Here is a 13,922-nt window from a genome sequence, read left to right on the forward strand (position 1 = left end):
ACATTCTTCCCTTTTAAAATTTCAATTTCATGTTAATTTTTTAAATTTATTTTTTCCCTTTTTAAATCAATTTTTTCCCTTTCTGAATCGATTTTTTCCCCTTTCTAAATCAATTTTCCCTTTTAAATTTTCAATTTCAATTTAAATTTTTAATTTATTTTTTCCCTTGTTAAATAGGTTTTTTTCCCTTGCAAAATGGATTTTCCCTTTTAAAATTTCAATTTCAATTTTTAATTTTAAATTTTTTTTTTAATTTTTAAATATTTTTTCCCCTTTTTAAATCGTTTTTTTCTTTTTAAATCGATTTTTCCCCTTTCTAAATTGATTTTTCCCTTTTAAAACTTCAATTTCAATTTAAATTTTTAAATCAGCATTTTCCTTTTTTGAATTTAGTTTGTTCCTTTCTACATTGATTTTTCCCTTTTTTAAAATTTCAGTTTCAATTTAAATTTTTAAATTTATTTTTTCCCTTTTTAAATAGTTTTTTTCTCATTTTAAATCGATTTTTTCCATTTCTAAGTCAATTTTTTTTCCTTCCTAAATAAATTCTTCCCTTTTAAAATTTCAGTTTCATATTATTTTTTTCATTTATTTATTATATTTATATTTATATTTATATTTATATTTATATTTATATTTATATTTATATTTATATTTATATTTATATATATTTATATTTATATTTATATTTATATATATTTATATTTATATTTATATTTATATTTATATTATATTATTTATATTAATTTATATTTATATTAATTTATATTATTTTTTCCATTTTTAAATCTATTTTTTTGTCATTCTAAATCAATTTTTTCCCTTTCTAAATCAATTTTTTCCCAAGTCAATTTTTTTCCCTTTCTAAGTCAATTTTTTCCCATTTCTAAATTGATTTTTTTCCCTTTCTAAATCAATTTTCCCTTTTAAATTTTCATTGAAATTTAAATTTTTAAATTTATTTTTTCCCTTTTTAAATCGGATTTTTTTTTCCCGTTTTAAATCGATTTTTTTTCCCTTTCTAAAATTAATTTTAAAAATTAAATTTTTCAATTAATTTTTTTTTTTTCTAAACTGATTTTTTTTTTTTCTCTTTCTTCCCCCCAGCTCAGCTGGACCCTCTGTGCCTGCCTGAGCCCCCCAGGATCTCCCCCCTGCAGGGGGACAGCTGTGAGCCCCACGCCCTCAACCTGCTGGCTGAGCTGGCCCTGAGCTCCTGCATCCCTGCCTTCATCCCCCCAGTCCCTCTGCAGCAGCAAAACCCTAAACCTGATCCCCAATCCCACCCTAAACCAGACCCTAAATCTGATCCCAAATCCAACCCTAAATCTGATCCCAAATCCAACCCTAAATCTGACCCTAAACCCGATCCCAAATCTGACCCTAAATCTGATCCCAAATCTGACCCCAAATCTGACCCCAAATCCAACCCCAAATCTGATCCCAAATCCAACCCCAAATATGATCCCAAATCTGACCCCAAATCTGACCACAGATACCACAAGAAATCCCCCCCCAGCAAACCCCAGTTTCTTCCCAGCACCAATTCCTCTCCTCCCCTGGAGAAATCCTCTGGAATTCTCAGTTTTGCCTCGGTGAATCCCACCCCTGCCCCGCTCCAGGAATCCCCAGAGGTGACCCCACACTCCATCATCTCAGCTGAGCACTCCTACGCCTCCCCCATGCCCGAGGATCCCAGGAAATCCCCAGATCCCAAAGAAAACCCCAAATCTTTTCCCAAAAACCCCGCCAGGAACGTGCTGGTGGGGAAGGTGCTGCCCTTCCGGCACCAGAGCTGCTCCTCGCTGCCCGCCCGCAGCAGGGGCTCCCCCAGGAGAAAAGAGGATTTCTCCAAAAGGCACACGGTGAATTTTTGGGGGGATTCCATCAAGGTCACCTGTCGTTGGAAAGGGAAATACCTGTTCCACCTGGACAGCAGGTACACCAACAATTCCCTGGAGAAAGCTGTGGTGCGGGCACTGCATGGGTGAGTGAGCCCTGGGGGGATTTCTGGGGTTTAATTTTGTCTTTTTGTTTTCTGTAATTATTGGGTTTGCTCTTTGTTTTGTTGGGAAAAACAAAAAAAAGAAGGGGTGGTGGGACAGCTGGAGCCAAAAATAATCCTAGTCCTAGGATGAAAAGGAAAAGAGGGAATTTCCCTAGGAAAAGAGGGAATTTTGTCCCTCTCAGGTGAGACCTCAGCCCTGGGGACACAGCAGGATCTGGAGCTGCTGGAGCAAATCCAGAGGAATCCATGGAGCTGCTCCAGGGCTGGAGCCAGGCTGGGAGAGCTGGGGGTGCTCACCTGGAGAAGGGAAGGATCCAGGGAGAGCTTCCAGCACATTGCAGGGCCTGGAGGGGATCCAGGAGAGCTGGAGAGGGACTGGGGACAAGGGATGGAGGGACAGGACACAGGGAATTGGGAAAGGGGAGATTAGGGAAGGAATTGCTGGCTGGGCTGGAATTGCCAGAGAATCCCTGGATCCCTGCAATGCCCAAGGCCCTGGGACAGTGGGAGGTGTCCCTGCCATGGCAGGGTGGCACTGGATGATCTTTAAGATCCCTTCCCACCCAAGTCATTCCAGAATTCTGCAATTCCCGTGGCTCTGCAGCTGGAATTGGTACCCAAAGCCATGACCCCAAATCCTCCATCCCTCATTGGCAGCTTGGATTTCCTGTACTTTTATTATTTCTTATGAAAAACTTGAATATGCATCAAGTGATCTGTGCCCCTCTGCCTTGGGGCTGAGCCCTGTAGGAGTGAATTCCAGGGGTGAATTCCAGAGGTGAATTCCAGGGTGAATTCTAGGGATGAATTCTCTGGGATGAATTCCAAGGGTGAATCCCAGGGGTGTACTCCCTGGGGTGAATTTACTGGGATGAATTCCAGGGATGAATTCTAGGCATGAATTCCCTGGGATGAATTCTCTGGGGTGAATTCCAGGGATGAATTCCCTGGGATTAACTCTAGGGATTACTTCCCTGGGATGAATTCTCTGGGGTGAATTCCAGAGATGAATTCCCTGGGATTAACTCTAGGGATTACTTCCCTGGGATGAATTCTCTGGGGTGAATTCCAGAGATGAATTCCCTGGGATTAACTCTAGGGATTACTTCCCTGGGATGAATTCTCTGGGGTGAATTCCAGAGATTAATTCCCTGGGATTAACTCTAGGGATTACTTCCCTGGGATGAATTCTAGGGATTAATTCCGTGGGATGAATTCCAGAGGTGAATTCTAGGGTGAATTCCCTGGGATGAATTCCAGGGGTGAATTCCCTGATAGGAATCCCAGGGATGAATTCCCTGATAAGAATCCCAGAGGTGAATTCCCTGGTATGAATTCCCTTGTGTGAATCCTAGGGATGAATTCCCTAGGCTGAATCTCAGAGGTGAATCCCAGGGATAAATCCCAGGGATGAATTCCCTGATAAGAATCCCAGAGGTGAATCCCAGGGATAAATCCCAGGGGTGAATTCCCTGGGATGAATTCCCTAGGCTGAATCCCAGAGGTGAATCCCTGGTATGAATTCCCTGGAGCTGAGCAGGGTGGGGATGTTTCACCCTCTCTCCTCCCCTCGCAGCCCGTGTGACCCCGACCTGCCTGACGACGTGGAGGGGATGAAGCTGATCCTGCACACGTGGGTGGCTCTGTTCTACAGGAAACCCAGCAAACTCCTCAGCAGCTCCCGCAAGGTGGTGGAGCACATCAACCCCAAAAAATTCGTCTCCATCAACAGCTCCAGTGCTTTCCTGGAGCTCAGTGATGACAGCCAGGACTGCTTTGGCTTGGAGACGTGTCCTGCAGACTCGGGCTCGGATCCTGACCAGACCCCCAGCAGCTCCCTGGATCCCAGCCCCCCTTCCCAGCCCGAGAAAAGCGCCGCCGATTCCCAGACGGACGCAGCTGTGGACAGCACCGTCTCCTCCTCCTCGGGGGAGCTGCCCTGCAGGGAGGAGGAGGAGGAGGAGCAGGAGCCTTCCTCCACCAGCTGTGCTGAGAGCCTGGCCCTGCAGGAGTGTTCTGGGGAGCAGCTGGATGGGGCAGACGGGGAGCAGGAGGCGCCGCCCCAGGAGCGCGCGCGCGGCGTCCACAGCGGCACTGCAGTGAGTCGGGGTTCAGGGGCTCCAGGGCACCTGCTCCTGTTTAAAGAGCAGGATTTCCCTCTTTAAAGAGCAGGAATTTTGTTTTTAAAGAGCAGGATTTTCCTGTTGAAAGGGCAGGATTTTCCTCTTAGAGCAGCAAGATCTTCTTGTTAAAAGAGCAGGATTTTCCTCTTAGAGGAGCAGGATTTTCATTTTAGAGGAGCAGGATTTCCTGTTTAAAGAGCAGGATTTTCCTCTTAGAGGAGCAGAATTTCCTGTTAAAAGAGAAGGATTTTCCTGTTAGAGCAGCAGGATTTTCCTGTTTAAAGAACAGGATTTTCCTCTTAGAGAAGCAGAACTTTCCCCTTAGAGGACCAGGATTTTGCTGTTAGAGGAGCAGAATTTTCCTGTTAAAGGAGCAAGATCTTTCTGCTAAAAGAGCAGGATTTCCTGTTTATATTGCAGGATTTTCCTGTTAAATGAGCAGAGTTTTCCTCTTGGAGAAGCAGGATCTTGTTGTTGAAAGAACAGGATTTTCCCCTTAGAAGAGCAGAATTTTTCTCTTTAAGGAGCAGGATTTTCCTCATAGAGGAGGAGAATTTTCCTGTTAAAAGAGCAGGATTTTCCTCTTTAAGGAGCAGGATTTTGCTGTTAAAAGAGCATGTGGATTGTGTTCCAGGAGGAGCCAGTCAAGGAGCAGCTGCTGGATGCCAGGATCACCCCCAGCCCTTCGGAGGAGCCCAGCAAATCCCTGGAAAATGCCGGGAGCCCAACCCCAAATTCCAGCACAGCTCCATGGACAGACCCCCCCTGTGCACCCCAGGAACAAGGGAAGCAGCAGGAAAAGCAGCAGGAAGGAGGCTCAGGGAGTGGCCCTGGCCCTCCTGAGGATGAGGAAGGAATGGGAGACTCTGGGAATTCCCTGGGAGCTGAGGATGGAGCTGATCCATGTGATTCCGTGCCCTCGGAAGGAAATCCTGGGAGTGCTGAGCCTGGAGGAGCCACGGAGGAAGGGGAGCAGCCCCAGGAGCCCCCTGAGCACTCAGGAAAAGAGGAGAGGAGGGAGGTGGAGGAGGAGAAGGAGCTGGAGGATGAGCTGCCCTTCCTGGACGCCGTGGATTTGGTGCTGTCAGAGAGCAGCGATACAGAGATGGAATGCGAGCAGAACCCGGGGAATTCGGCGTCTCCAGAGCAGCTGGGGGCTCCTGAAGGGGACCCCGTGCCCAGCCCCACCTCTCTGGCATCCCCCTGCCCCCACAGATCCTCCCCAGCTCTGTCACACGGGGTCAGGCCTGACCCTGAGGAGGCCCCCCCAGAGCAGGACGAGCCCCCGCATCCCCGGGATGGAGCAGCCAGTGCAGCCGAGCTGGGCTCACCCCACAGTGCCAGTGGGGAGCTGCTGTGCCCCCCTGAGCCCAGCCCTGCCTGTGGGGCACAGCCTGACAGCATCACAGACAGCCCAGCACCTGCTGCAGACACAGGGAGCTGCTCAGAGCAGGAAATGCGGGATCAGGCTCCCTCTGGGAGCACCGAGTGTCCCCGGGGGCAGGGAGTGGCCCTGAGCCTGTCCCCAGACTCCAGCTCTCCCGATGGATCCGTGCATCCCTGGAATGCTGCAGAGCACCAGCGCAAGGACAGCCCCCAGGCACCGTCCCAGAGCCACCAGCTGGATGGGGCTGAGGCTGATCCCAGCCAGAATTCCCTGGATACTGAGCAGCCAAACCCAGCTGGGAACAGGGTTGTGGTGGAAGAGCAGCAGGGAAACCCCTCTGCCAGCTGCAGGGAGGAGCTGGATGAGCCCGTGGCAGCAGGAGATGGCCCGGGCTCCCCCTTGGAGTGCACAGACACCGGAGGTGACTGCAGGGCTGAGCAGAGGGAGGAGGAGGCCGAGAACATAGAGATCCCTGCCCACCACCACCTGCTGGAGCCAGAGCCCTCCTCCTCCAGCAGGGAGGAGATCTCAGCCATCAAGGAGCCCCCCAGGGACTCAGCCCCTGCCTGTCCCGGGGCTGGGGAGAATCCCGGCGTGCGGGGGTCGGTGCTGTGCCGCCTCTGGAAGCCGAGCTGGGAGGGGGGAGCTGCACAGCTCAGCGTGCCTGCCTGGGATGGCTCCTTCCATCCCAGCTTCTCCCAGGAGCTGCTCAGACCCCCAGCCCCCTGCTCCCCCGTGGGTGTGTCTGTGCCAGCAGAGCCAGGATCTGCTCCTCCTTCTCCGGGTGATCCATGGCGCGAGCCGGAGGCTGCAGAGCCGGGGTCTCCCCTCCCTGAGGGGCTCCCTGGGCTGCTCCCTCCCACCCCAGACAATTCCCAGGGGTCTGGGGGTTGTGGCAGCCCCAGGAGCTGTGACATCCCTGGGACCTGTGACATTCCCAGGAGCTCTGGCAGTCCCAGGAGTTGTGGAAGCCCCAGGAGCTGTGACAGCCCCAGGAGTTGTGATTTTCCCAGGAGCTCTGACAGTCCCAGGAGCTGTGGAAGTCCCAGGAGTTGTGGCAGCCCTGGGACCTGTGACATTCCCAGGAGTTGTGACAGCCCCAGGAGTTGTGGAAGCCCCAGAAGCTGTGGAAGTCCCAGGAGCTGTGACATTCCCAGCTGTGGCAGCCCCAGGAGTTGTGAAATCCCCAGGAGCTGTGGCAGTCCTGGGAGCCAGGCAGAGGACCCGAGAGGAAGCCCTGGCCAGGAGCCCTTCCCCTCTGAGGATCTGGAAGCAGGCAGCATTCCCAGCCCTGCCCCTGTCCCAGTCCAGGAATGCCCCCCTGAGCCCTGGGATGGGTGTGAGCCCAGCCCCAGGGATGGATGTGAGCCCAGCCCCAGGGATGGATGTGAGCCCAGCCCCAGGGATGGATGTGAGCCCAGCCCCAGGGATGGGTGTGAGCCCAGCCCCAGGGATGGATGTGAGCCCAGCCCCAGGGATGGGTGTGAGCCCAGCCCCAGGGATGGATGTGAGCCCAGCCCCAGGGATGGATGTGAGCCCAGCCCCAGGGATGGATGTGAACCCAGCCCCAGGGATGGATGTGAACCCAGCCCCAGGGATGGATGTGAACCCAGCCCCAGGGATGGGTGTGAGCCCAGCCCCAGGGATGGGTGTGAGCCCAGCCCCAGGGATGGATGTGAGCCCAGTCCTGAGGGATCCCCAGCCTTCCCTGATCCCGACTGTGCTCAGGTGGGAGAGGCAGAAATTCCAGTGTCACCCTGGGATGAGCACAGGGATCCCTTGGGAGATAACCTGGAGTTCAGTGATGCTGAGGATACCCTCCCAAACCAAGACACACACAAGGACTTGGCCTTGGAAGACCCCTTGGAGAATTCCCTTGGTGACTCAGAGCAGGAATATTTTGAGGGGAATTCTCGCTCCTCGTTTCCAAGCAGGAGCTGCTGCATCGTGAGATCCATGGATGCTGCAGGAGCAAGGACTAACCAGGACAGCTCCTCCAGGAGCTCCCTGCACTCACAGGAGCAGGGCCAGGACTGGGGCTGGGACATCCCCAGGGACCCCAGGAGCTTTGTGGTCACCAGGCAGTGCCAGGAGAGGATGGAGAATCTCCAGCTCCCCAGGAGGCGCGGCCGCTGCCCCCAGGGGTCTCACCTGGCTCAGTCCCTGCTGGGCACCTGGAGGGGCTCTGAGGAGATCACCCAGAACACTTTGGACATGGAGTGTCTGCGCTTCCATTATAAGCTAAAGGAAATCCTAAGGAAGGGCAAACCCCCCTTTTCTACCTCCAACAGCATCTTCCCAACATCCCTGTCCCCCAGCCCGCTGTCCCCACGCAGCAGGAGCCCCTTGCAGGTGACAATTCCCCCCTCAGACACGTGGCCAGGTGGGTTCCAGTGCCACAGGGACGCTGGGGGCAGCAGGAGGGGCAGGTCCCGGGCTGGGAGCTGCCAGCCCAGGGCTCCCCTTCGCCTGGGGCAGCTGCGGTACCAGCGCGCCGCGCCCGAGCCGCACGGGGACGTCACCGGCATCCTGGACGAGTATTCCCACTTCCAGAGGGTGCTGCTGGGCAGGGCTGAGGCCAGGAGGGACCCCCTGGCACGGGGAGAGGCCCAGAGAGGCCAGGCTGGGACGGGCCTGCCCGGCAGGACGGTGCCAGTGCAGGGGATGGTGGCAGCGCTGCGCTCCCAGCTGCGCCGCGTGGCGGCCAGAGCACAGCCCGGCCTGTTCTACCTGCTGGAGACTGGCAAGGAGCCCTTCTTCGACAGGGTCAAGGTAGGGAATGGGCTGGGATGGGGTGGAGAGGGATGGGCAGCTCCAGGGGAGAGCTGGGGGTGGCAGGAACAGGAACTCGGGCAGTCTGGCAGGGAGGGTTTGGGTTCTGTAAGCTGGGAGCCACCGTGGCTTTGGGTTCCACCTCGTTTGGGTTCTGTAAGTCAGGCACTGGGATCACAGGTACTGAGGGTGGGCAGGAGCCTTGGGATTGAGTCACTGGAGATTCATGGAATGGTTTGGGTGGGAAGGACCTTAAGGATCATCCAATTCCCACCCCATGGGCAGGGACACCTCTATCCCAGGCTGCTCTGCCTGACCTTGTATCCTCCAGGGGCAGCCTCAGCTTCTCTGGGAGTTCTATCCCAGCCAGTAATTCCTTCCCAATATCCCATCTAACACTCCTCTAGTTCATGTTTACTTTGGAGTCCAGCCACCCCCCACCTCTGTCCCTGTCCCCAAGTGCCACATCCACGTGGCTCTGGAATCCCTGCAGGACTGGGGATCCCTGTCACCCTGGGCAGCCTGTGCCCTGGCTGCCAGCCCCTCAGGGCTGCCCTGTGTGTGTTGCAGGCCGTGCTGAGGGCAGAGGGCTTTGTGAGGACGGAGCCCCCCAGTTTCTGCGGGGCGCGGCGCCGGGGCCGGCGGCTGCTGGTCGTCATCAGGAACCAGGACATCTCCTGCCACATCCACACTGTGAGCTGAACCTCCCACCACCACTGGGCTGCAACCCAGCATCCTTCCAAAAAGAGCTGCAGCAGCCCAGCTCAAAGCTCAGGGTCCCAGGGAGTATTTCATTTTGGGGTTGGGATGTGGGGCTGTTCCCAGCCTGTTGGAGTCAGTGACTCAGGGGTCTCTGAGTTCTTCAGAGAGAAATCAGAGTGCAGGGATGGAATTAAAGCCTGTGGATGGGTTGAAGTATATTAAGCCTCTCACACATAAAGTAGACATTTAAGCCAGTAAATCAGTAATTTTAGGGTGGGTTCTGATATTTTTAGTGAGTGAAAGGTCTCATGCCATAGTAGAGTGAGTGTTCTAGTGAAGATTGAAACACACTGATATCTTCAGTAGAGGCTCCAGGCCCACAGCTGTAGACAGTGCTTAGACATAAGAGAGCTCTAGTGGGAATATTGCTTCCAAAGAAGCTCACACAAGCCCTGTTCTGTCCTGGGGCAGGTGCCGTGCCTGCTGCAGCTGAAGCTGTGTCCCAGTGTGGTGTTTGCTGGGGTGGATGATCCCCAGGATGTGGCAGAGGACACCTTCCAGGAGCTCTTCCAGGCCGGGGGCTTCGTGGTGTCAGATGAGGAGCTGCTGGAAAGGGTCACCCTGGGTGAGTCTGACACATCCCCAAATCCTCCCCTGGTTCTGTGTCCAGTGGGGAGTTCTTGCTCTCTGTCTGACATGTGGGTCCCTCTGGGGCAGGGTGCCCAGCTCAGGCTCCCCAGAACATCCCAGGATGTTTGTTCAGCCTGGAGAGACATGGAATGGTTCAGGTGGGAAGAGACCTTAAGGATTATGAATTCCATGGGTGTGGAAAATTCCACCTCCCGCTGTCCCAGGTTTCTCCCAGCCCCAATGTGCTTTCCTTAGACATTCCAGGGATCCAGGGGTAGCCACAGCTGCTCTGGGAATTCCAGCCCAGCCAGCAATTCCTTCCCAATATCCAGTGGAAGGAGGAGGAGAACTTGCTGCTGCCTTCATCTCCTTAATGGGAAGTGAGAGAGAAAACTGAGACCCCTCTTGTGGGAGATGCAGCTTGAGGTGACAGGGACGAGCTGCACTTGTCCTTTCAGATATCAGGGAAAAAATCCACACCAGGACATGACCCCAGCTCCCCATCCTGTGCAATTGGAGTCTCCATCCTTGGAGACACTCCAGGACAAAGCCCTGAGCAGCCTCAGGTGGCTCCACTTGGAGCAGAGACCCCCAGATCCCCCTTCCCACCTGTCCTGAGCTTTTTTGTCCCCCCATGTTCCATTCCCATTAATCCCTGGCTCTCGTGTCCCCCCAGACCAGCTGCAGGAGGTGGTGAAGGTGCTGGAGAAGCTGAACAGGAATGGGAGGTGGAAGTGGCTCCTGCACCACAGGGAGGGCAAGAAGCTCAGAGGAGGCCTCAGGTGAGGGGCTCTGCCTGGGAATTGGGGATTTTTGGGATGGAACAGCAGGACTTGGGGAGCTCCCACCCCCCAGGAGCTCAGGGCTCCTTCCTGGGGCTCCTTCCTCTGCTGCTTTCCCCTCACATCTGGGATTTGGAGGGGGTTTCAGGGGTGGGGATGCACAGAAGGAATTGCAGTTCCCACCAGGAGTTGAAGATGGAGCTGCTCTGGCCTGGCTCATCCATGGCTGTCCCTGCAGTGAGAAACTCCTGGGCTGGGATAAAGTTGAACAAGGAAAAGGAAAAGCTGGGAAAACCAAGGAATCCATCCCCAGGGATGCCAGGCTCCATCATCAGCCCCTCTCCCACCATCCCCTCCTCCTTCTCCTCCCAGCTTTACATCCTGAGTGATTCCAGCTCTGGAATGTCCCTGGGACAGTGGCAGTGCCCTGTGCTGGCCCTGCTGGGCTGAGTGAGGAGCAGCCTTGGCTTTCCCAAACCTGCTCCAGCAGCAGCAGAACATCCCTGACTCACCCACAGCTCCCAGCACAAACCCAAAAACCCTGAGGTGGAAATGAACCAAAACCAGCACAGGCAGTCCTGGGGCAAAGGGGAATTTGTCACTTTTGATCCACACACAGCAGCAAAAATCACCTGTGGGGATGGAAAAAACACCTGGAAAGGGAAATCCCATTGTCCCTGCTCATTCCTGGGGAGGGATAGACAGGGAATGCTGAGGCTTCTTTTATTTTCCAGGCTTGGGATTAAATGCTCAAGACAGTATTTCTTGTTCAGATTCAGATGTTTATTAATTCTTATCTCTATTACAGTGAATGCTACAGCACTTCAAGCTAACAAACTAAAACATGGAACCTTATTTTTCTCTCTGTAAGGCCTTTTAAGGGCAAATTGCCCAATTAAGAAAAGCCACCTAAATTATTTTTGCTTTCAACCCAATAACCAACCACCTGTGGTCTGAAATGTGAATTTTTCTGTCCAATTACAAAATCCCACCTGGACCATGAAGAAGAAGGTGGAAAAAAAGGACAAAACCTCCATCTTGCTCTCTGTATATTACTATATTCTAAAACCTTAAATTCTAAGTTTTCCACCCTGTGATATCACACATTTCTATTCAAACTGCACACCCATAATCCCAGTTCTGTCATTCAATTTTGGAAGCTTTCCCCAGCCTCAGGTCAAAAGCTGTGTTTTCTTGGGGGTCAGTGCCTGTCAGCACAGCAAATCTAAAATTCTGAGTTTCCAACAAGCAGCCACAATGCCACAGGCAGCTGGGCATGGATTTCAGCTGCATTTTATCCCCAGCTGGGACATCAGTGGGTGTTCTCAGTGCTCACCCAGCACATCCCTCCTGCCTGGGGGATAACCAACCAACCAACCACCTGTGGATTTTTCTGTCCAATTACAAAATCCCACCTGGACCATGAAGAAGAACGTGAAAAAGAAAGACAAAACCTCTGCCCTAAAACTTCCATCTTGTTCTCTATGTATTCCTGTATTTTAAAACCTTAAATTCTGAGTTTTCCACCCTGTGAAATCACACATTTCTATTCAAACTGCACAACCATAATCCCAATTCTGTCATTCAATTTTGGAAACTTTCTCCAGCCACAGAGTTCTCCTGGGTGTCAGTGCCTGTCAGCACAGAAAATCTCAAACTCTGAGGGTTGCTGAGCCCTGTCCCTGTCCCAGCAGGGCTGATGCCATTGCCCAGAGGAAGCAGCTGCTGCTCAGGTGGTGCCAGGGCGAGGAGCTGCTGGAGCTGCTGCCGTTCCACGGCTGCGACTCGGCCACGGCCGCGGAGCCCCAGCGGCTGCAGTGCCTGCAGGAGCTGCAGCTGCAGCACATCCACAGCAGGTTCTGTGTGTACCTCACAGGTAAGGGCATCCTGTCCTGCTCTGAGGGACAGCTGGCTGCCAGTAAAGGCAGCTTCTCTTGGAAATGGAGAATGTAAACCCCCTCCCTCCAAATTATTATCATTTGGAAATTAAGGGGCTCTCAGGCAAAGAGATGGGAATTAGGAATAACAGTTCTTTACTAGGAACATTAAAATAGAAATGCAGTATTACACAGAACAATCCCAACCCCTGCCAGAGTCAGAATCCAAGCTGACACCCGTCAGTCAGTCAGGGTGTTGGCACAGTCCCATTCAATGGTGGCTGCATCCTCCTGCAGGGGCAGATGTGGTTCAGCTGGAGCAGTGCTCCTGGAGAAGGTGCAGTTTCCTCTGAAGGTGCAGGGATGATGTGCAAAGGTCTGGTTTTCCTCTGGAATGCAGTGGAAAGAAGGTCCCTTGGTGTCCAAAATGTCAGTTTTTATCTGGGTAGGAAAGGCTTGGCTCCTCCCCTGGCTGGAGCATCTCCCAGTGGGATGATGGAATTTTATCAGTCATGGCCTGGGACTCACTGGCCATGAACAGGAGATATCTCCTGGAGGGAGGATGGGCTGTGGGAAAGATAAAGATGATTGCCCAGCTGGTTTAAAGATGGCCCATGAGCAGATGGTATGTGCCACAGAGATCAGAAATCACTACCCTACCTGGTTTTAACAGATGGTGATAGAATACACATTTCTGGCCACATCAACCCAACACAGTCCCAAACCCCTCCAGGGCTGAAATTGCCCTGGAAGGGGATGGAGGATGGATAAACAATCCTTATTTTCCTGTGGGAATCACTTGTTCAAGGTGTGAGCTGTGAAAACAAACAGATTTTTGGAGGTTGATAAATTCCAGAGGGTTTTGGAGCCTGTGGGTGGCTGAGGCTGTTGGCAAAGCACCTGAGCAGCCACGGTGGGGTTTAGGGATATTTCCCACAGGTCTGTTTGAATTAATTTTGAATTAACAGAGCTGCTGCTCCTCCCCTTGCAGAGAATCCTGGTAGCAGCAGGGAGATCCTGGAAAGCAAAGGAATTCTTGTGGCTGACATCAACACCTTCCTGGGGACGATGCAGAAAGTGGCTGCTCCCTTTAGAAGAAACTACTGGTGAGGGGGAAAAGCTTGGGGTTGATCCCAAAATGCTGGGAGCAGCTGAGGCTTGTGTATGGGGTGGCCAGCAGGGATCCTATAGCAGAGCAGGAGCATCCCAAAGTGCTGCATGTGGGATCTGCCAGCACTCAGGGCTGATTCCTGCAGCTGATCCAGGAGAGCCACGCTTGGCACTGCTGGGAAATGGGAAGAACTCCAGGCCTGGCCCTGGGGAGGCCCTGCAGGAGGCTGGCACTGCCCAGAGGGAGCTGGGCACTGACCTGGGCCACTGCTCTGTGTTGCAGGTGACAAAGCCAGGACACGGCTCCTCCCCAGGCCCTGTGGCACCAGCACTGTGGGGGACAACCCAGATCCATCCCAGGGGATCCCACATCCATCCCAGTGGATCCCCACCATTGATCCCAGTGGATCCCACATCCATCCCAGTGGATCTTGCTTGTGCTGGGGCTGGGGAAAGTCGGTTTTAGCTCTACATGAATCTTATTTAAAGGTATGAAATGCAAATCCTCAGGAGTTCATTCCCTGCCATCCT

General features: G+C 52.7%; 1 protein-coding gene across 1 annotated transcript in view; it reads left to right on the plus strand.

Moving 5' to 3' along the window:
- TASOR2 (transcription activation suppressor family member 2) overlaps window positions 1-13,391 on the plus strand; it is a 47,029-nt gene extending 33,638 nt beyond the window's left edge. Inside the window, exons 16-23 of the mRNA XM_056482070.1 lie at window positions 1,108-1,987; window positions 3,585-4,107; window positions 4,766-8,290; window positions 8,861-8,983; window positions 9,464-9,617; window positions 10,299-10,404; window positions 12,099-12,280; window positions 13,273-13,391. Coding sequence (XP_056338045.1) covers window positions 1,108-1,987; window positions 3,585-4,107; window positions 4,766-8,290; window positions 8,861-8,983; window positions 9,464-9,617; window positions 10,299-10,404; window positions 12,099-12,280; window positions 13,273-13,391 — 5,612 coding nt within the window. The remainder of the gene's footprint in view (window positions 1-1,107; window positions 1,988-3,584; window positions 4,108-4,765; window positions 8,291-8,860; window positions 8,984-9,463; window positions 9,618-10,298; window positions 10,405-12,098; window positions 12,281-13,272) is intronic.
- Window positions 13,392-13,922: the final 531 nt, after the last annotated feature.

Source organism: Oenanthe melanoleuca, chromosome 1A, assembly GCF_029582105.1.
Source record: "Oenanthe melanoleuca isolate GR-GAL-2019-014 chromosome 1A, OMel1.0, whole genome shotgun sequence".
NCBI lineage: Eukaryota > Metazoa > Chordata > Aves > Passeriformes > Muscicapidae > Oenanthe > Oenanthe melanoleuca.